Source organism: Cetorhinus maximus, chromosome 3 (assembly GCF_964194155.1).
Source record: "Cetorhinus maximus chromosome 3, sCetMax3.hap1.1, whole genome shotgun sequence".
NCBI classification, from domain to species: Eukaryota; Metazoa; Chordata; class Chondrichthyes; order Lamniformes; family Cetorhinidae; genus Cetorhinus; species Cetorhinus maximus.
Window position 1 is genome coordinate 74,563,694 of NC_135881.1, and position 21,899 is coordinate 74,585,592.

The 21,899-nt window shown below is 40.3% G+C and overlaps 1 protein-coding gene across 4 annotated transcripts in view; it reads left to right on the plus strand.

Moving 5' to 3' along the window:
* Positions 1 to 21,899, plus strand: part of blvra (biliverdin reductase A) — a 55,092-nt gene that overhangs the window by 2,426 nt on the left and 30,767 nt on the right. For all 4 annotated transcript variants that reach the window (XM_078538574.1, XM_078538577.1, XM_078538575.1 and 1 more), the window contains exon 2: positions 10,605 to 10,732. In XM_078538574.1, the coding sequence (XP_078394700.1) occupies positions 10,605 to 10,732 (128 nt within the window). The remainder of the gene's footprint in view (positions 1 to 10,604; positions 10,733 to 21,899) is intronic.

Sequence of the window (21,899 nt, forward strand, 5' to 3'; positions counted from 1 at the left end):
TGTTAAAGGGAGTGTGGCAGCAGGAATGCAAAGTTTGCTGAAGGATCTTTCTTGAGATTTGAGAGATGTAAACAGTGGTGCCCACCAGGGGTCAGTCTTAGGACTGTTACTCTTCTCAATGTATAAATGGAGGGGTAAAATATCAAAATTTACTGGCAGCACCAAAATAGGGATGTGTAAAGAGGACGGTAAAATAGTCTAGGAGGACATAAACAAGATGAGCAGGTAGATATTGAAAAATGGGAGGAAGAATAAGGAGAGGGTACAGAGGAGATTTATGAGGATGTTGCCAGGACTGCAAAATTAAGCAATGAGGAAATATTGGATAAACTGGGGTTGTTCTCCATGGGAACAGAGCAGGCTGAGGGAAAATTTGATTCAGATGTACAAAATTGTGAGGGGCCTGGATAGAGTGGATGGGCAGCACCTAGGGGGCATAGCAAATTGATTGGTAGAAGAATTAGAGGGGAGATGAGAAAAAAAAAATTCTTCCAGGTGGTAGCGGTTTGGAACTTATGGTTGAAAGGGTGATAGAGGCAAAAAAACATCATCTCATTTAACAGGTGTCTGGATGTACCGTAACTTGGAAGGCTACAGATCAAATGCTGGAACATGGGATTAGGCTGGGTGGCTTGTTTTTTCAGCCTGTGCAAACACAATGGGCCAAGTGACCTCTTTCTTGATCTGTTCTGTTGGTGCTACCTGTGATGTGTACTGCTTGGACACCATGAAGCAGTCTTGTTAAAGTTACAAAGAAGTCTTTATTAACATTACTGAACTATGTACATATCTACAGTAGAGGGTAAAGGTATGGAGAGGACTGCATACTAGGTCCTTACATGTTGCCACCTATATCTAGATTGGGTTTCGCTCTAGGTCATGTGCCTACTTACATCACCGTGTGGATGGTATTGTACTCCCATGTTAACCCTTTAGGTGCAAGATCTTTCTACTACATTCCATATTGTAAACTTTCTATGTTTCTATGAGAAGAAATATATATTAACCGGTAAACATGTATTAAAAGGATTGAAGAGCAAAGGGATTTAGTGGTTCAGATTGACAAATCTTTAAAAATGGAAAGACTAGGTTGAAAAACTAATTGTGTGATTTGAGGTTTCATAAATGAGGGTATCAAGTGCAGAAGTAGAGATAATACTAAAGCTATTATAGTCATCGATTAGGCCACAGTTAGAATATTGCATCCAATTTTGAATGCCATATTTCAGGAAGAAGGCCAACATTATAGACAAGATAAAGAGGAGATTCAATAAAATTATGCTAGGAGTGAGAGACCCTAGAGAAATTTAAGTCTTTTCAATGAAAGAAAGAGGGGTAAGAGGAGAGCTAATGGAAATGTGGAGATATTTAAACTATGAGGGCTTTTCATGAAGTAAATAGAGAAAAACAATTTCCACTCTCTGCTGAATCAGTAAATAAAATATATAAATGTAAGGTCATCACCAAAAGAACAAAGGGAGGCATTTGGAACACATTTGACAAGCAGAGGATTGTTAATATGTGAATGACCTACCAGAAACAATGGTGCAAGCAGAATCCATAATAGCTTTAAAAAGGAAAGTGGATAAATATTTGGAAAACAATGAAACTTGGGAGGAAAGGATAAGGGAATGGGACTAAGTGGATAGCTCTTGCTAACTGGATAATCAAAGCGGGAAAATGGAATTAAGACACAGATCAAGCATGAACTAATTGAATGGCTGAAGAGGCTTAAGGACAGCTTACTCCTGTCCTATGTTCTTTCAGAGAGCTGAGAGAAGTGCAATAGTTTGAATGGCTTACTTCTGCAATGTAAAGTTCTATGAAATGAGAGAAGCTCACTATATATTGAAGGTTGTCGCACTGCTGGGGACAGGAAATTGTTTTGATGCCCTGAATACCATGATGCATAACACAGAGCTAGTTTGTGGAATTTAATATATTACATAACACATTAATTTTATTTATATGTGTTGACACTAGGTTTAATTTGAATCTATATTAAGCAGGTACCCAGTGGGACAGTTACTGCTAATATACTTTCACACAGGATCAGAACATAATGCCTAGTTTATAGATTTTTTTAGAAATGTATTAATTAGATCTAGTGTGTTGGGAGTTATGATCCTGTATGAAAGTATATAGCAGTAACTGTCCCCCACTGGGCACCTGTTTAACATAGATTCAATTTAAATCTACTGTCAAGTCATGTCAATAAAATTACCGTGTTACGTAATATATTAAATTCCGCAAATACTTGGATAATACAATAGTAACTAAAGGGATGTCATGAAATGGTTGAACAATTGAGAGTGAGGGCCTTTCTTATCAAGCTGTGACACAGTACAGTGAACCTGATTGCACACTGTGTATCTTGCTCCTTTAGCTTCCCTCGGTATCTTTTCACCAGCCTGTGTAAAGATGAGGCTTCTGCTGGTGCTAGATACAACAGTTTCAGCAGCACTCATGTGGCGATTGGGCATTTTAAACAAAGACAAGTTGTTCCAGGAATCAACAGAGATAAAAACAAAAAGCTAAAAGCTTTTTGTTTTTTCCAGGTAATTCTGTTTTTGTTCCAGGAATCCACAGTTAAGAAAGTGCCTATTCATGATAAGTAGCACAGCTGGGGATGGAAATCCATGGCCCTTCTGACACATTTCCACCATGAACTAGGCAGGAAGGCAACAGAAGGGCTGGAAATTTAAGCCAGGGCTCGTATAAGTCCAACCTTTTTAAATTATTCATTCATGGAGCATGGGCATCACTGGCAAGGCCAGCATTTATTACCCATTCCTATTTGCCCTTGAAAAGGTGGTGAGTCACCTTCTGGAACCACAATCCATGTGTTATGGGTCCATCCACGGTACTGTTAGGGAGGGAATTCCAGGATATTGATCTAGCAACAGTGAAGAAACAGTGATATAGTTCCAAGTCAGGATAGCATGTGACCTTATGGGGAAGTGGCAGGAGGTGGGTTTGGTGAGACCACAGCTGGGATACTGTGTGCAGTTCGGTCTCCACAATTAAGAAAGGATATACTTGCATTGTTATGTTCACTAGATTGGTTCCTGGGATGAGAGGGTTGTCCTATGATGGGAAGCTGAGTAAACTGTGACTATACTCTCTGAAGTTTAGAAGAATGAGGTGAAACATACAATGTTCTGAAGGGGCTGGACAGGGTGGATACTGAGAGGTTGTTTCCTGGCAAGGGAAGCTAGAAAACGGGGGCACAGTCTCAGGATAAGAGGACGATCATTTAGGACTGAGTTAAAAGAAATTTCTTTACTCAAAGCGTGGTGAGTCGTTGGATTTCTATACAACAGAGGGTTGCGGATGTTCCATCGTTGAATACATTGAAGGCTGAGATAGACAGATTCTTGTTCTTTCAGGGAATCAAGGGTTGTGGGGAGCAGGCAGGAAAGTGGAGTTGAGGCAGAAGATCAGCCATGATCGTATTGAATGGCGGAGCAGGCTCAAAGGGCCATATGGTGTACTCTTCTGCTGTAATAGATTTTTGTTGAACTCCCCATGTGTTAGGTGAAACATTTCATACTAGTTCTGTGATACACCCATCCTAGCAATCTGACACTTGGTTGGTTGGAGGCCCTTGGAGCTATAGAGCTGATGTCAGCGACTTACTCTGTGGGAACATCCACACTGATTCAGCAAGATGCTGATTCTTGTCCCTGAGGACAGATCACAAAGTGTCTACGAAATAATATTATACAATAGAGTTGTCCAAATTGAGGATCATGGTCCACATGCTACCCTGGAACCCTGGCAATCTGGCTTTTAAAGCTGAGGCAACTCAGCCCTATTCCTGCTTCTATTATTTGCTCATTTATCCTATTTGAATTTTGTGTGTGTAGCATTTTTAAAAAATTAATTTTGGTATTATAAATCAGTCAGCATTGTAATATATTCCATTTCTGAACATTTTGTTATACTGCCTCTCTGTTGGGGAGGTGTGAATAAAAGTAATTCAATAATGGCTGCCTGCTGTGCGTCCAAAAGCTTACCTTTCTCAGTGCAATGCAGAGCAGAAAGATGGCGATGGGGCTGGGATAGAATTTTCTTTCACATTTCATTTGAGAAATTAAAGACTTAACATTGTGACATATTTTTGGAATTCCTGAAGTTGATTTTGAAAGTTGAAGCAATTTGAAAGATTGCTGTGTGCCTGCCATGTTCAGGCCTCAATTTCTGTAAATAATGCAAAAGGCTACTCACAGGGCTAACACATGCTTGTGGTCAATGCTGTTAATCTTGGTGAATCAGCATGGTATGTAACTGAAAAAATGGCACTGAATACTTATTTAGGGACAATGGGGGAAATTCAACCCTAACAAAGAAGACTGGTATAATTATGAATGAAGTTTTCACATTTGGCTGAAAGCCAATAAAATAGGAGCTGAGAATAAAGTAAGTGTTTTCCTCACCATGATGTGGCTAGATGCTTTTGATGTAGTTGTTGTCCCAGAGACCCAGTTGCAATGTTGCCTGAGAGACCCTAGTTCGATGGAATACGCTGAAATAAATGAAATTCTGGACTCATATTATGGCATGACTAAGAATGAGATTGCATTGAAAGTTGCATTCAGTGAAAGGAAACAGCTGCCAAGTGAGACTGTTGCAGATTACATTCTTGAGTTAAAGAAACTCTCTCGTCACTGTGGGTATGGTGTGAACTTAGAAACCGACCTTAGAGGCACGTTCATAGGAGGCTTAAAGAACAATAAAATCCAGGCCAAGCTTTTGAGCAAAGGCAATAAGCTGACATGGAAGGGGGCCTGTAATGAGGCCACAACCATGGAAATGGCAGAAAGAGATGGTTGCAAATTGCAAGAGAGTTTTTTCCTGAGTCGGTAGGGGAGGTCTACATAATCAATGAGATCCAGGCCATGGCAGCCAAGTTCACAGTCTCAGAATCAAAAATTTAGATGCTACCTTTGCTGTGATAGCCACCAACTATTTATAAATGCCCCCATTTCCAGTCATAGTGCTATGCCTGTGGGAAAGTTGATCATATCATGGTCCAGCACCAGGTCGAGATCATGGTAGATCTAAAGCTAGTTCAGGGGTCTGAATATCCTTGGATATGCAAATGATAGGCATGGAAGCAGAAGCTGATGTTATCAAGCAGGAAGATCAAGAGTTGTACTAAGTCATAGAGCAAAAAAGAGCGCATGAAAGATGAGACTAAAAAGGCTGAAGATATAATTCCAGTGCCAACAGTAGAAACAAATATTAGCTTCTCAAACAAAAACAAGAATAACTGGAAAAACTCAGCAAGTCTGACAGCATCTGCGGAGAGGAACACAGTTAACGTTTCGAGTCCGAATGACTCTTCATCAGAACTCAACTTTCTTTCAGCATCGATGCAGTTGCAGCAATAAAAACAAAAAGCTACTGCGGATGCTGGAAATCCAAAACAAAAGTAGAATTACCTGGAAAAACTCAGCAGGTCTGGCAGCATCGGTGGAGAAGAAAAGAGTTGACGTTTCGAGTCCTCATGACCCTTCAACAGAACTGAGTAATATTAGGAGAGGGGTGAAATATAAGCTGGTTTAAGGGTGGGGGGGAGAAGTGAGGGGGTGGTGGTTGTAGGGACAAGCAAGCAGTGATAGAAGCAGATAATCAAAAGATGTCACAGACAAAGGAACAAAGACGTGTTAAAGGTGGTGATATTATCTAAGAGAATGTGCTAATTAAGAATGGATGGCAGGACACTCAAGGTACAGCTCTAGTGGGGGTGGGGTGGAAAGACTGACAGGGCATTACAGGTATAGATTTAAAAATAATGGAAATAGATGGGACAAGTTTCAAAATCAAAGTCCAGTGGTGTATTTTTCAGAGTCAGCTGGCTGAAGATTGATGCTGGATAGTTCACTTTTCCAGTAGAGACCGCTTCCATCGTGAGATGTGCCCGTAGGAATGAATTAATGAAGCATGTCTCAGAATGAGAAACGATCCAACCAAGGTTCCTTTCATTCCATGGTCAAACACAAGACAACCGTGTAAATGAGTACATCAATTTATTTGAAGTGGAAGGGAGGGAGTACCCTGTTTTGGTCAATAGCTTTGGAAGTGGAAAAATGTTGAGTCTATATACAATACCGCAAGTGCGAAAATTATTCTGAGAAAGTTGGTTTGTAAGTTATTGGTTGCCGGAGGTGTTGGTGTCAGATAATGGTCCACAGTTTATGTCAGAAGAGTTTGGAATATTTCTGAGTAAGAATGGAGTCAAACATACTATGGCACCATCATATCACCCAGCATCAAATGGTGCTACAGAAAGAAGTGTGTAGATTGTGGAAAGGTCGCTGTAGAGTACTTGCTAAATAACAAGCAAGGCAGTAAGTTCCGTGTTTCTCTCCAACACAGGCTAGACAATTTTCGGTTCTCTTACAGAATAATCCCACAGTCAACAACAACTTATGAGTTAGTGTTTAAACACATTACTAGGAGAAGATTTAGTTAGCTTAAGCTTGACATCAATAGCAAAGTAAGAGAAAAGCAAGACAAAGTGAAGATGAATCATGATACACAAGGCATGAAACTTGGAGAGTTCAGTGCTGGTCAGGAGGTAATAGTGAAAAACCACCAAGGTGATATAGGAAAGTACGTGATTGGAGTTGCTGTAAAGAGATGAGGTGCATTCACATATCAAGATGGGAGAGAGACTCAGTCAGTGTCAGATAGATCATTTGCTTGAAAGAGGAAATCTGACAAAGGGAGAGCATGGTAAACTTGCTCTGAAGAAGAGTCATATGGATTCGAAACGTTAACTCTGTTTCTCTCTCCACAGATGCTGTCAGACCTGCTGAAAAAGGATAGAAAATGGGATAGAAGGGGGTTAAAAAAAGGGGATAAAACCATGGATAAATGAATAAAAATAAAAATAAGTTGATAAAAAATAAAAATGAATCTAGAAAAAAAGGTATTAAAAAAAGGGAGTGAGGATGGAGGAGAGAGTTCATGGTCTGAAGTTTGTGAACTCAATGTTAAGTCCAGAAGGCAGCAAAATACATTGCCCTCCTTTAAGAACACTTTAGCAGCTGTAGTAAAGTTCAGACATCTATAAAACCCAGTAAATTTTTTAAATTTTTGAACAAAGTCCCTCTATTCCCAATTTCCCAGCAGCAAGTTACCCATGGTAATGGCACTCCAAATATTCTACATCAATCTGACTTATTTATTGATACAAAAGACAAAATACTGTGGATGCTGCAAATCTGAAACATAAACAGAAAATGCTGAAAATAACTTACTTGCTGGTCATTTTGATAGAAAGTGCCTCCAGTGGTAAAGAATGCTGATTTCAGTTCACAAGTGCTTCCCTGATGACAAGGCTCTAAAACCACTGATTTTATCTTGAAGCACTGAGCACTGGCATGAATTAGTGATGCACTGTTATTTTTCAACATGGTCCTAATAGGTTTCCAATTATTTGCTAGATTAATTGACGTCTCTAGTTTTGTTGGGGAAAGTACATTTGTGAAATAATTTCATATTACTGTGCAGTGGCTATTCTCCCAGTGCTTAACATTTACATTTTTTTCAAACTTTAATTGCATTTTCACCATATTCCAGGCAGCGTAAGCAGCAGGTAACAATCAAGTAAACTAATACAAGATATTACTTAGCTGAAAAGCACGTAGAGCAGTAGGAAGCTAGCTTTTCTGTCTTCAAATGTTTTTTTATTCCTGTGTCTCATAAAATTATATAGAATATAAGCGCAGAAACAGGCCATTCAACCCAACCAGTCCATTCTGTGCGCAACTCGAGCTGCCTCCTAATTTCCTTATAAAATATTCTGGTAAATTCAGAGTGAGTTCTTTCTAGTTTATATTGCCAGTTGGTAACAAACAAGAGGAGATTTCAGACCTTAAAAATGTATATTGTACCGCTCAGCTACTTTCAGCTAATCACACGTCCATCATTCAGACACCATCAAGCCAAGGAGAACAGTCCAAGAATTGCCTGTGTTTCACTCGTGGATACAAAGTTATATTGATATAATGGGCTGGAAGATTAGAAATGGCTGCTCTTAATATTGCCCCGTTGATAGGCATGGACTATGAGAGTACTTAAATATATGTAAATTAGTCAAATTTTTAAAAAATTATTTCATGGGATGTGGGCATCACTGGCTAGGCCAACATTTATATTGCCCATCCCTAATTGCCCTTGAGAAGGTGGTGGTGAGCTGCCTTCTTGAGCCGCTGCGTTCCATGTGGTATAAGTACACCCACACTGCTGTTAGGGAGAGATTTCCAGGATTTTGACCCAGCAACAGTGAAGGAATGGCAAAAGGGTAGTTAATGTAACCCCACTATTTAAAAAGGAAGGTAGAGAGAAAACAGGGAATTATAGACCAGTCAGCCTGACGTCAGTAGTGGGGAAAATTCTAGAGTCCATTATAAAAGATTTAATAGCCAAACACTTGGAAAACAGTGGCAGAATTGGACAGAGTCAGCATGGATTTACGAAAGGGAAATCATGATTGACAAATCTACTGGAATTTTTCGAGGATGTAACTAGTTTGAGTTGAAGAGGGAGAGCCAGTGGATGTGGTTTATTTGGATTTTCAGAAGGCTTTCGACAAAGTCCCACATAAGAGACTAGCGCGTAAAATTAAAGCGCATGGGGTTGAGATGGATAGAACACTGGTTGGCAGACAGGAAACAAAGAGTAGGAATAAATGGCAGGCAGTGACTAGTGGGGTACCACAAGGATCGGTGCTGGGACCCCAGCTATTCACAATATACATTAATGATTTAGATGAGGGAACTAAATGTAATGTCTCCAAATTTGCAGATGACACAAAGCTGGGTGGGAGGGTGAGCTGTGAGGAGAATGCAGAGATGCTTCAGTGTGATTTGGACAAGCTGAGTGAGTGGGCAAATGCATGGCAGATGCAGTATAATGTGGATAAATGTGAGGTTATCCACTTTGGTAGCAAAAACAGGAAGGCAGATTATTATCTGAATGGCTATAAACTGAGAGAGGGGAATGTGCAACAAGACCTGGGTGGCCTTGTACGCCAGTCGCTGAAGGGAAGCATGCAGGTGCAGCAGGCGGTAAATAAGGCAAATGGTATGTTGGCCTTCATAGCAAGAGGATTCAAGTACAGGAACAGGGATGTCTTGCTGCAATTGTACAGGGCCTTGGTGAGACCACACCTGGAATATTGTGTGCAGCTTTGGTCTCCTTATCTGAGGAAGGATGTTCTTGCTATAGAGGGAGTGCAGCGAAGGTTTACCAGACTGATTCCTGGGATGGCAGGACTGACATATGAGGAGAGATTGAGTCGGTTAGGATTATATTCACTGGAGTTCAGAAGAATGAGGGGGGATCTCATAGAAACCTATAAAATTCTAACAGGACTAGACAGGGTAGATGCAGGAAGGATGTTCCCAATGGTGGGGGAGTCCAGAACCAGGGGTCACAGCCTGAGGATATGGGGTAGATCATTTAGGACTGAGATGAGGAGAAATTTCTTCACCCAGAGAGTGGTGAGCCTGTGGAATTTGCTACCACAGAAAGTAGTTGAAGCCAAAACATTGTATGTTTTCAAGAAGGAGTTAGACATAGCTCTTGGGGCGAAAGGGATCAAAGGATATGGGGAGAAAGCGGGAGCAGGCTATTGAGTTTCTTGATCAGCCATGATCATAATGAATGGCAGAGTAGGCTCGAAGGGCCAAATGGCCTACTCTGCTCCTATTTTCTAAGTTTCTGTAGTTCCAAGACAGGATGGTAAGTGGCTTGGAGGGGAACTTGCAGGTGATGGTGTTCCCATGTGTCTGCAGCCCTTGTCCTCCTGACAAGTGGAGGTTGGGGGTTTGGAAGGTTCTTTCAATATAGAATTGAAGTTTATACTTAACCCCTGAGACTCCATTGTATCATTCATGTAGCCCACAAAGAGACAACATCTTAACCATCATGCGTAGATACATGGGAGCTTCATCTATTTTGAATAGTTCAAATGCAAATTAGAACAGCTGAATTTATCAATGGCAAAAATACCTCTGTAATGAACCTTTCTTCTGTGTGCCACATAAATCATATTTGCCGGCATTAAGGTTATTTGGGAAAAGATCACATGGTCTGCAACATGGTCTTCATGTGTAACTATACCATGGATCCTCTGCTTAGCACTGTGTCATTGCATGGTAGGGTGGATTGCAACAGTGAAATGCTGTGCCAGCTAATTTTAATAAGAGACCTCTCAAATTGGAGAATATGAAATGGGAGGAACGGCGCAACTGCAAAAGTGATTTAGGTAGAAGTACCTATAGAGTGTTTCTTTTTCCAACTCTAAAGATCTTTGCATGACTCTTCAATCAAAAATTGATAAAGAAATATAAGTTGTCTAATTTCATTTAAATATATAACAATTGATAGTACAATTGTACTTTACATAATTATAAGTATTGCTTAATATAATTTGCATATATTTGGAATATATTACTGTTAAACAACTGTTGGGTTAAATGACATATATTGCAAGTTTTAAATTTTCTTGACAGAAAAACACTTGGGATAAAGAGAACACAAATTGAATCTTAACGCACTGATTACATTTTTGTGCTTATTTGCAGAACAGTAAAATGTTGGGCGTGATTGTTGTTGGGATTGGTATTGCTGGCAGAATTCGCATCCGTGACCTGCTGAATCCACTGCCAAACAGTGCCAAAGAGAAACTTAAACTCATTGGCTTTGTCTCCAGGTAAGAAATGTTAACATCGTGCACAGAAACAATCACCAGCTCATGACATAGAACTGTGACGTATTTGGTTAAATTGGAACGTTATTTTTCAGTCTCAGTTCCAGTGCAAGTGATGTGATTTGACTAAATGCTTTGGGGTCAAAATTCTCAGGATACTGCCAGACCCCTGCTACAATTATGACAGGAGAATGGTGGAACCCCTCCGCCCCGCCCTCCCCACCACCCCCTGCATGAAAACAGCAGGCACCTGGCTGCAGAAGATCTGGGAGCTCCTGTAGAGGTCATTAAGGGGTGGAACCCCTGTTCAGCTCTTACATAGGCACCTGCAAGAGATAGGACAGGACAATGGACTTGGAATCCCAGTGCTGAGAAGCCTTGTGCCTATTGCCTACAAGAGACGCAGCATAAATTCAGGGGCTAATGCATCAAGGGAGAAGAGGCATCCACCTCAAATGCAAGCCATAACCATTGGAGATCCAGGTGGAGATTAGCCTGGGTTCCTTAAAATTAGGGCTATGTTTTTAAACGTAAAAACCACCTCATTTCAAAGAAGGTCATGGCTCCTCATATTTATCTATATTGAATTGCATATGATATCTATTTAGCTATTCTGCTAACCTAGCAATGTTTAATTTTTGCAAATTCTGTGCTTCTTTTACCTAAGCACCAAACATCTATAAATATAGATCCTGCAAAAACTCCCTGGGATACACCAAACCTTCTCCAGTCAGAACAACACCTATCCACCCTAACTCTTTAATTCCTGCCCATCTAACAACTTTTTATCTAAATTGCTAGATTTCCTCTTATATTAAGCCTTAATGTTCCTGACAAGCCTCTTGTGAAACACATTATTGAATGGCTTCTGAAAATCCACATGATCCACATTCCCTTTCCCTACATTCCCTTTATCTGTCCAGTCACTTCTTCAAAATATTTACTTAAATTTGTCAAACCTAATGCACCTTCACTTAATCCATGCTGGTGGCTATTGTTTAACCTATGCAATTCTAGATCCTCCTTCCTGCAACCTAGGCCTGGAAACAATACATTGATGCACCCAACAGACCCCTTTGTAAGGCTGTCATATTTAATTGAAGGGACCACCCTTAACCTTGCAAACCTTAACTGAGTCAGCGACAGAGGTCCCAGGGTAGACACACTTGAGTGGGGGATGCACCCCTGCTGCAAGTTTTCATGCGTCTTTATCTACAGCAAAGGAGTACTGCCTGCTGCCTAATCGTCATTTTCTACAACCTCTATTATATGGCAAAGCAATAAACCATCTTTTGTTAGTAGGACATCAGTCTGCCCAGCTTTTATACTGGATTGTGACATTGACAAAGATTCATTACAGTCATTTTAAACGTAACCTCCTTACGAATTTCCTTGGATAGGGATGATGTCTTTGTAATGACAGCAGTAAATCTTTATTTTGTGAATATCAGGCAGAATAAATTGACAGAACACATTTCCTCTATGACAGCCCAGTTCAAATGACAGTTTGTTTACAACTGCATTATTTATTGTAAACAATGAGTACACTTTTTGCAGCACCCTCATGATGATTATGCTTTTTCTTTTTTTTTTGCTTTTATGATCAATTTTCTCTACTTGTTTATCTTGTCCCCTGTTCTGAAAGCTTGACTCTCTGTTGGGATACGGTTTCACAGATGACAGACACCCTCTTGGATCTTACCCAAGTCTCTACATTGATGATTGAACCCTATCTGTGAGCATTGATAGGCAATTATGACTTGGGGAGGGAGGGATATCATAGCTGAAGGCAATTGTAGCTTTCTCTTGCCACCCTAGCTGAGATGTGTTATCTCAGAACAGGCCAAGAATTAAGCTTAGGACCTACCTGACCTGCATAACTTATTGCCTGAATGAACATTCACGAGAACCTTTTTCCCTGTTATTCTCAACCTCAATGCCCAGAACCAGTGGGAATTCCAAATGAGATCCATGATGAGACAGAACAATTGAAGAGTAAAAAGAGAAATAAATAATGGTGAATAAAATATCCATAAAAGGAAAGTGCTGAGCCAGTAGATTCAAAAGCATTGGAAATAAGAAAAAGAGACTTGCATTTCTACACTGCTCTTTATGGCCACCAGATGTCTCAAAGCGCTTTACAGCCAATGAAGTATTTTTTGAAGTGTAGTCACTTTTATAATGTAGGAAATCTGGCAGCTAATTTGCACTCAGCAAACTCACACAAACAGCAATGTCATAATGACCAGATAATCTGTTTTTTTGTGATGTTGATTGAAGGATAAATATTGGCCAGGACAGCGGGGATACCTCTCCTGTTCTTCTTCAAAATAGTGCAATGGGATCTTCTCCATTCCCCAAGCTGGCAGATGGGGCTTCAGCTTGACATCTCATCCGAAGGTCAGCACCTCCAACAATGTAATGCTCCCTCAGTACTGCACTGGAGTGTCAGTCTTGATTTTTGTGCTCAAGCCCTGGATTGGCGAATGTGCAACTAACTGGGCCACAGCTGAAAAGACAAAAAGGGCATTTAAAAAAAAGTATCAAAAATAAGAAAGCAGGCTTCTTTCCATTTTTATGTTATTGATAGAAACATCAGACTTTTGATTCTGCACCATAAGAATGCAGAATATTGCATTTGTCTCATCGAGCATGTTTTTGCTACAGACCATATAAATTATTTTATTGAGTCACTGCGCTGCCCACTGTTAATGTGTAAACCCAGTGAGGATCAATGCTTGCAGCTAAGAAGTCACAGCTCTACAGTGCCTGAATTTCTGTTCCTTTAAATTAATGGATGGAAAATCAAGCACTGTGGTCGTGTCCAGTTGAGGAATCAGTACCAAAGTATTGGTCGTCTTTTTGTCTGTTCATAGTTGAACCCGATCCTGTTCTCACATTTTTCAACAGTAATCACTAGACACGTTAGCTGATTTCTTTCCTAATGCCAGTTATAGCACCCCGACTACCACCTTGAACTTTATTTTCTTTTACACATCTTGCTTTTTTCTGTCCATTCGCCTCCTTCTTCCCTCTCATCTCTTACTTTATTTCTCTTGTCTCATTTTTCTGTTCTATAATTTTTACACCTTATCCAAATCTCTATATTAATGATTAAGCCTGAACACAGAGTGTTTTGGCTGAGTGGGAGTTTGGACTAGGGAAGGGGGTTTGCAGCGATACCTGCAATTTCCAGTAACGCCATACAATGCCGCCTGCTCAAAAGTAGAAATTTAGTACTTTCATAGATTGCTGGCGGAAGCTGACCTGGACCATCGCAGACCTTGCTTATCATCTCTCTGAGAGACTTAGAAATAAACAGTGAGAGAAGTAGAGAGCTACTTTGCTTAGGTCAAAATATCAGTTTATTGCTCCTTACCTTAACACTTCTGTGTGTGTGTGTGTGTGTGTGTGTGTGTGTGTGTGTGTGTGTGTGTGTTATGATAAGGAAACCATTAAAAATGCAAGTACCCTGATTTGTTTCACTCCTTTCAACTCTTTGTGCTTTCACACAATTACTTGCATTTATATGACACATTTAATATAAATCAAACAATGCACTTCACAAATAGAAAAAGAATAGACCCCAAAATATTTTGAGTCTTTCAAAATGTTGAAAAGTCAATGGATGGAGTGAGCAGATAGCAAATGGTGCAGGAAAACTAGAATATAACATCAGTTTGAGGAGGGGACAAACTTTGAAGCTCTCAAAAGATAAATTTAGGATTGATGTTTACAAGTTCTTAGTTCTTAGTAGTTAGGGTTGCCAACTTTGGTTGGAAGCATTCATAGAGGTTTGATCATATGACATTCTGACCACACTACACGTTACCATGTGAAGCTTGGTCACATGACATCTGATCATTTGACATCTGTTCACATGACGTTTACAAATGTTATTGAATTTTCTGCCCATTATAATGATAGAACCTTTTATAGCTGAGTATTTTTGCTTGCGGTTTCGCACCACAGCTGTTGTATGACTAGTTCCAAAAATCAGGAGGTCACTTGTGAGCAGGCGAAACCAAGGATGGGGAAGAGGGAAAACTGAGGACCCCCCCATTAATTCAGAAATTCCCCCATATTTCTAAGACCCCTATTTCAGCAACCGCACCCCAAATTTCAAGATCTCCTGATTTCAGAGCACCCGCAAGCTGAAACTTGCAATCCTCAAGCATTCCTGACTCTCCAATCCCCTACACACAGTTACAGTTCTCTGTAAGCGATGTCACCATGTCAGAGGTACAACAAGGTCCAAATTCGAGAAATAAATGATCATAAAATTCCACAGAAGCTTGTGTGTGTGGTTTGGTTGCAATTCTTTAATATACAGATCCCAGGTGTGGCAAAACCTTTGTTTTAAAACTGTTTTGAGTCATAGTTTATTGACCGTTGAACCCATCAAAGCCATCCGCTCTGAAGAAGAGTCATACGGACTCGAAACGTTAACTCTGTTTCTCCCGCCACAGATGTTGCAAGACTTGCTGAATTTTTCCAACATTTTCTGTTTTTATTTCAGATTTCCAGCATCCGCAGTATTTTGTTTTTATTATTATTAAAGCCACCATTTCTCTCTTTTGTGGTGTGTTTTATGACCCAATACGTCATTATTCCATAGACCTTCACAAACCTTCCATTAAAAGTAAATGATGGCCTTTCTTAGCCTGTGGGACAAACAGAGCTGATTGTTTATTCGGTTCATTTTTTGAAAATATAAGGTTCCTATTGGCTTCAAATTTGATTAAGCAGCATCAGGCACTATTAACTACTCCCTCCTGGGATGCTCTAGTATGTGATGGATTGTTATCCAAAACCTGTTAAACAATCTGTCCCCTCAGCTGTCCTCTGCAGCATTTGAACACTTACTAGCATTTTCTAGTTGCAAGATATATATATTTTGTATGGCCGAGGAAGCAGTTATAGTTCGATGTCCAGGTTTACAATCCATTAAATGGTGATGTGGTGTGAATGGTTGTGATGCCACCAGGAATGGATTTTTCAGGGCAGGATCACTTGCTCAACATGCATTAAGTAATGATATGACTTCTTTCAATATAATGTAGATCTTTCTCTGCTCCTAATAATCACCAGAATCCAAAGGAAATTGCCAGACACCTGTCCTTGTTCCTGTTGTCTCTGGCTGCACACTGTTATGTCATTGAATAAACAAAAGGAAAAAATAAACTTGCATTTATATAGTGCATGACCTCAGAATGTCCCAAAACAGCTTATAGTCAATGGATTCATTTGGAAGTGCATAATCACTGTTTTGTAGAGAGCGCAATAATCAACTTGCACACAGCAACATCCCACAGCAACAGCGAGATAAATGAGCGTTTCATCTATTTTTGATGGTACTGGTTGTGGGATAAATGTAGGCTAGAACATCAAGAACTACCTCCCCCCGCCCCCTGCCGCCGCTGCTCTTCTGTACCATGTGATCTTTTGTGCCCACCTAAAGAGGCAAATAGAGCCTTGCTTTAATAACTCATCTTAAAGAAAACAGCACTCTCTTAGTATTGCCCCTCAACTGCTGGGATGAGGTTTGAGTCTACAACCTCTGATTCACAGGTGAGAGTGCTACCAATGAACCAAGCTGACACAAGGATAAAGTGCTGCCACTGACAGTAAGTTTCTTGTTTCTTCCACACACTCTTTGGGGAATACTCATTACAGCTATAGTCTAGAGTGCTGTCAAAGGTTGAGACAAGATCCCAATGATACAGTGCATTAAATGTTCCTCCTCAGAAATGGAACACTTACACACTTACTCACAGAAATCTCACTTCCTGTTACAGATCGATGGTACCTGAGAACAATAGTCACTGCAGTGAGTAAAGTTTGTTGCATTTTCATTAAGATACAAAATAAAATTTTGTCTACAAGTAGAAAATCCGTTCAGAATAAATTACATCACAGACCCGCACAAAATAATAAAACCACCGGCATTAAGCTTTTTGTGGAATTATATTTTGAACCCAGAGGTAATAATGTAAATTTATGAGTTCTGTTTTTGCTGACTGTAAATCATCAAATACCTTGGGAAAGATTACGCTTAATTTGGTTTCGGCTGCTCCATTAAATTAGGACAAACAAGTGTACTGCTAAGCACAGTGAATTAGTAGATAAGTGTTCTATTAATAAATGGATGTTTAATTTACAAAGTGAAGTGCTGTTTTTATAAGCTACACTTATAACTGAAGGGTTTACTTCTCAATTATCACGCTCATCTAAGGTGGCCAACCTTTTGCTAAGTTCTAGATCAAACAAGGGTGGCTGGGAAGATTAGATCAAAGCTTGAATTCCAAGTTTTCTTCTTCTGACAATAAAACTAATCAAAATCCTTAATAGCTACAATAATTGACATCGCTGCTGCATCATAAGTCATAGAAATGGACACATTCCTTGGTAAAAATAAAATAAACTTTGGGTGTCCTGTTTACATCTTAGAAATTTCCAGACAGCCCTCAAAAACCATATAGATATGTCCAAAATAGATTTCTTTTTTTGCATGTGGTGACTAAAATCTTATTGTACTATGCCACTTGTGTTGTAACAGCACAAAGTTTGGCAAAGTGAGAAGTAAGCAGAAAACAGGCACTTCTTCCAGGCTCATTAAGCCAGATGTATCAGACATTGTGTAATTTAAAATAAAAGTAGAAAATGCTGGAAATACTTAGTAATTCAGAGAGAAACAGAATTAATGTTTCAGGTCCATAACCTTTCCTCAGGACTGGAAAAAGTTAGCGAAGTAACAGGGTTTAAGCAAGGACAGAGGCAGGAAAAGGGGGAAGGGAGGAAAAAAACAAATGGAAAGTTCTGACAGGGTAGAAGGCAAGAGAGATAAAAGGGAGGATGGTGCAAGGCAAAAGGGGTTGGTAATGGAACAAGTAAGTAAATAAATAAATGATGGATCTAGAGGAGCTGTCAATGGCTCTGATTCTAACCACTTTGTCCCTGACCTCTAACAGACCTACACTGAAGCTCAATAAAAGCTCAAGGAACAACACCTCATCTTTTGATTAAGCACTTAACAGCCTTCTAACCTTAACGATAGATTAAATAATTTCAAGTCATAACTGCTGCCTCCATTTTTTCAGACAACATAGTTGGCAATCATTCTGCTATTAGATCATACATTTTTAATTTGTATTGTATAATTTAACATTGCCCACATTCATGCAGCTTCCTTGCGCATTTGCCCAATAACTTCCAGTTATCCCGGCCTATGTCACCAGCGCTCATTATTTCTGCTTCAGACAATATTTCTGTTTTAGGTAGGAAAGTAAGTTGTGAAGGGGACATCAGGAGGCTACAAAGAGATATAGATAGGCTCAGTGAGTGGGCAAAGTGCTGGCAAATGGAACATAATGTGGAGAAATGTGAAATTGTTAATTTTGGCAGGAAGAATAAAGAAGCTTATTATCTAAATGGTGAGAGATTGCTGAGCTCTGGGGTTCCGAGGGATTGGGTATCCTAGTGCATGAATCACAAAAGGTTAGTATGCAGGTACAGCAAGTAATTAAGAAAGCTACTAGAATGTTATCATTTATTACGAGGGGAATTGAATACAAAAATAGGGAGGTTATGCTAGGGCATTGCTGTGGGCACATCTGGAGCACTGTACAGTACTTTTCTCTTTATTTTGGAAGGATGTTAATGTAAATTGGAAGCAGTTCAGAGAAGGCTTACTAGACTAATATCAGGAATGGGCTGTTGGCTTATAAGGAAAGGTTGAACAAGCTAAGCTTAAATCCATTGAAATTTAGAAGAGTAAGAGGCGACTTGATTGAAACATATGAGATCCTAAAACAGGGTAGATGTGGAGACAACGTTTCCTCTTCTGGGAGAACCTAGAATCAGGGGCCACTGTTTAAAAACAAGGGGTTGCCCATTTAAGGCAGAGATGAGGAGAATGTTTTTCTCTCAGAGGGTCATGAGTCTTTGGAACTCTCTTCCTTGAAAGGCGGTGGAAGCAGAGTCTTTGAATATTTTTAAGGCAGAGCTAGATAGATCCTTGATAAGCAAGGGGGTGAAAGGTTATTGGGAGTAGCTGGAAATGTGGAGTTGAGGTTACAATCCAACCAGCCATGATCTTATTGACTGGCAGAGCAAGCACGAAGGGCCGAGTGGCCTCCTCCTACTCCTAATTCGTATGTTTATATGTCTCAAACAAACGGAATGTACATGTCTTTCTTTACAATGTTTCTCACTGTTAGAAGGACATTCGTGTTGAAATTCAATTTTAAAGGAATTGAACTCTTTCAACTCTCTTGTACTGAAAGGCCTAATTAAAATGCATTCCATGAATCATCCTAAGCTCTTTCAAATTCTTGAGCAAAGGCAGCCTACAAGCTAGAAATGCTATAGGTTCCGAATCAAGAAGAATGAAAAAGTGTTGAAGTTGTCATCAACAGTGCTATCAAGTGGCACTTACTCAGCAATAACCTGCTCACTGACACTCAGTTTGGGTTCTGCCAAGGCCATTCACCTCCTGCCCTCATTACAGCCTTGGTTTAAACATGGACAAAGAGCTGAACTCAGGAGGAGAGGTGAGAGTGACTGCCCTTGACATCAAGACAGCATTTGACCGAGTGTGACATCAAGGAGTCCTTGCAAAACTGGAGTCAATGGGAATCAGGGGGAAAACCCTACATGGGTTGAAGTCATACCTAACATGAAGGAAGATGGCTGTGGCTGTTGGAGGTCAATAATTTCAGTCCCAGGATATTACTGCAGAAGTTCCTCAGGGTAGTGACCTTGGCCCAACCATCTTCAGCTGCTTCATCAACGACCTTCCTTCCATTATAAGGTCAGAAGTGGGGATGTTCGCTGATGATTGCACAATGTTTAGCACCATTCGCAACTCCTCAGATACTGTAACAGTCCATGTCCAAATGCAGCAAGAACTGGACGATATCCGGGCTTGGGCTGACAAGTGGCAAGTAACATTTGTGCCACACAAGTGCCAGACAATGACCATCTCCAACAAGAGAGAATCTAACCATCATCCCTTGACGTACAATGGCTGTACCATCACTGAATCCCCCACTACTGGCATCCTGGGCTGACTAGAAACTGAACTGGACTAGCCATATAAATACTATGGCTACAAGAGCAGGTCAAAGGAATCGTGCGACAAGTAACTCACCTCCTGAATCCCCAAAGCCTGTCCAACATCTACACGGCACTTGTCAGGAGTGTAGTGGAATAATCTCCACTTGCCTGGATAAGTGCAGCTCCAATAACACTCAAGAAGCTCAACATCATCAGGACAAAGCTTCCCACTTGATTGGCACCCTGTCCATCACCACCTGGGGAGGTGATGGCGTAGTGGAATTGTCGCTGGACTAATAATCCAGAGACCCGGGTTTGAATCCCACCACGGCAGATGGTGGAATTTGAAATTAAAAGTCTAATGATGACCATGAAACCATCGTCAATTGTTGTAAAAACCCATCTGGTTCACTAATGTCCTTACCTGGTCTGGCCTATATGTGACTCCAGATCTACAGCAATGTGGTTGGCTTTTAAATGCCTTCTGAACAAGGGCAATAAGGGATGGGCAATAAATGCTGGCCCAGCCAGTGATACCCACATGCCATGAATAAATTAAAAAAAACATCCATTCCCTCCACCATTGACGCACAGTGGCAGCAGTGTGTACCATCTACAAGATGCATTGCAGAAACTCACCAAGGATCCTTCAACAGCACCTTCCAAACCCGTGACCCCTACCATCTAGAAAGACAAGGGCAGCAGATACTTGGGAACACCAGCAGCTGCAAGTTCCCCTCCAAGTCACTCACCATCACCGTTCCTTCACTGTCACTGGGCTAAAAAGTCCATAAACACCTTCCCTTTCAGCACTGTGGTTGTACCTACACCACATGGACTGCAGCGGTTCAAGAAGGCATTTTACCATCACCTTCTCAAGGACAATAAATGCTGGCCCAGCCAGCGACACCCACATCCCATGAAGGACTAAATAATAAAGATTTAATTGAAAGTAAAATAGTTCAGACTTATCCAAGTTTGGTCATCAGTGAAAAATATTGCCCAACGCTAGAGAGGAAATAAAGCTTCATGGGCTGGAAATCAAAAGCTTTAGTTATTCTGATTTAATCCAAGTTGTTTCATAGACGTATCTGGCCGATTGCACCTTTTTGTTCATGGGATGTGGGCATCATTGGCAAGGCCAGAATTAGTTGCCTATCCCTAATTGCCTTTGAACTGAGATGCTTGTTGGGCCATTTCAGAGGGCAATTAAGAGTCAACCACATTGCTGTGGTTCTAGAGTCACATGTAGGCCAGACCATGTAAGGATGGCAGATTTCCTTCACTAAAGGACATTAATGAACCAGATGGGTTTTAATGACAATCGATGATAGTTTCATGGTACCATTACTGAGATTAGCTTTCAATTCCAGACATTTTTCCTTTTTCATTAAATTTCACTGGCTGCCGTGGTGGGATTTGAACCCATGTCCTCTGGGGTCAGGATTCTAGATTACTAATCCAGTTTCAGAACGATGCAATGGACTGTACATTGTGCAAGGTTCTTTTACCAATGTTTGGAGGAAAGGATGCAACCAGATTGAGGGAGCCACACTTTCTCCATCTCATTCCACTGTTTAAATGTGAATGATCACCATCAATGAGATCGTGAATTATTTGCTCTGTTCCAAATAATATAGAAAAAGCACCTATGATTTCCTCACTCCACCATTGCAGCCATAAAGAATAGTCAGCATGGATTTCAAAGGGGAAAATCTTGTTTGACCAATCTCGTTGAATTTTTGAAGAGGTAACAGAGAGAGTGGACAAGGGTAATGTAGTCAGTGTAATATATCTAGATTTTCAAAAAGCCTTTGATAAAGTGTCCCATAATAGACTAATCAATAAGATCAGAGAATATGGGATCAGTGGCAAGTGGCAGAATTTATAGCTAGCTGGCTTTAAAACAAAGTAGAAAGAGTAGGAGGAGAGAGTAGTTATTCAAAGTGACAAAAGGTGGCATATGGTATTATACAAGGATAAATGGTGGGATCACTGTTCATTATTTATATTAACAGTTTAAGCTTTGGAATTAAAAAAAATCTAAATTTGCAGATGACACTAAATTGATGGGGTGGGGGGGAATATTCAAAACTGAAGAGGACTGCAACAG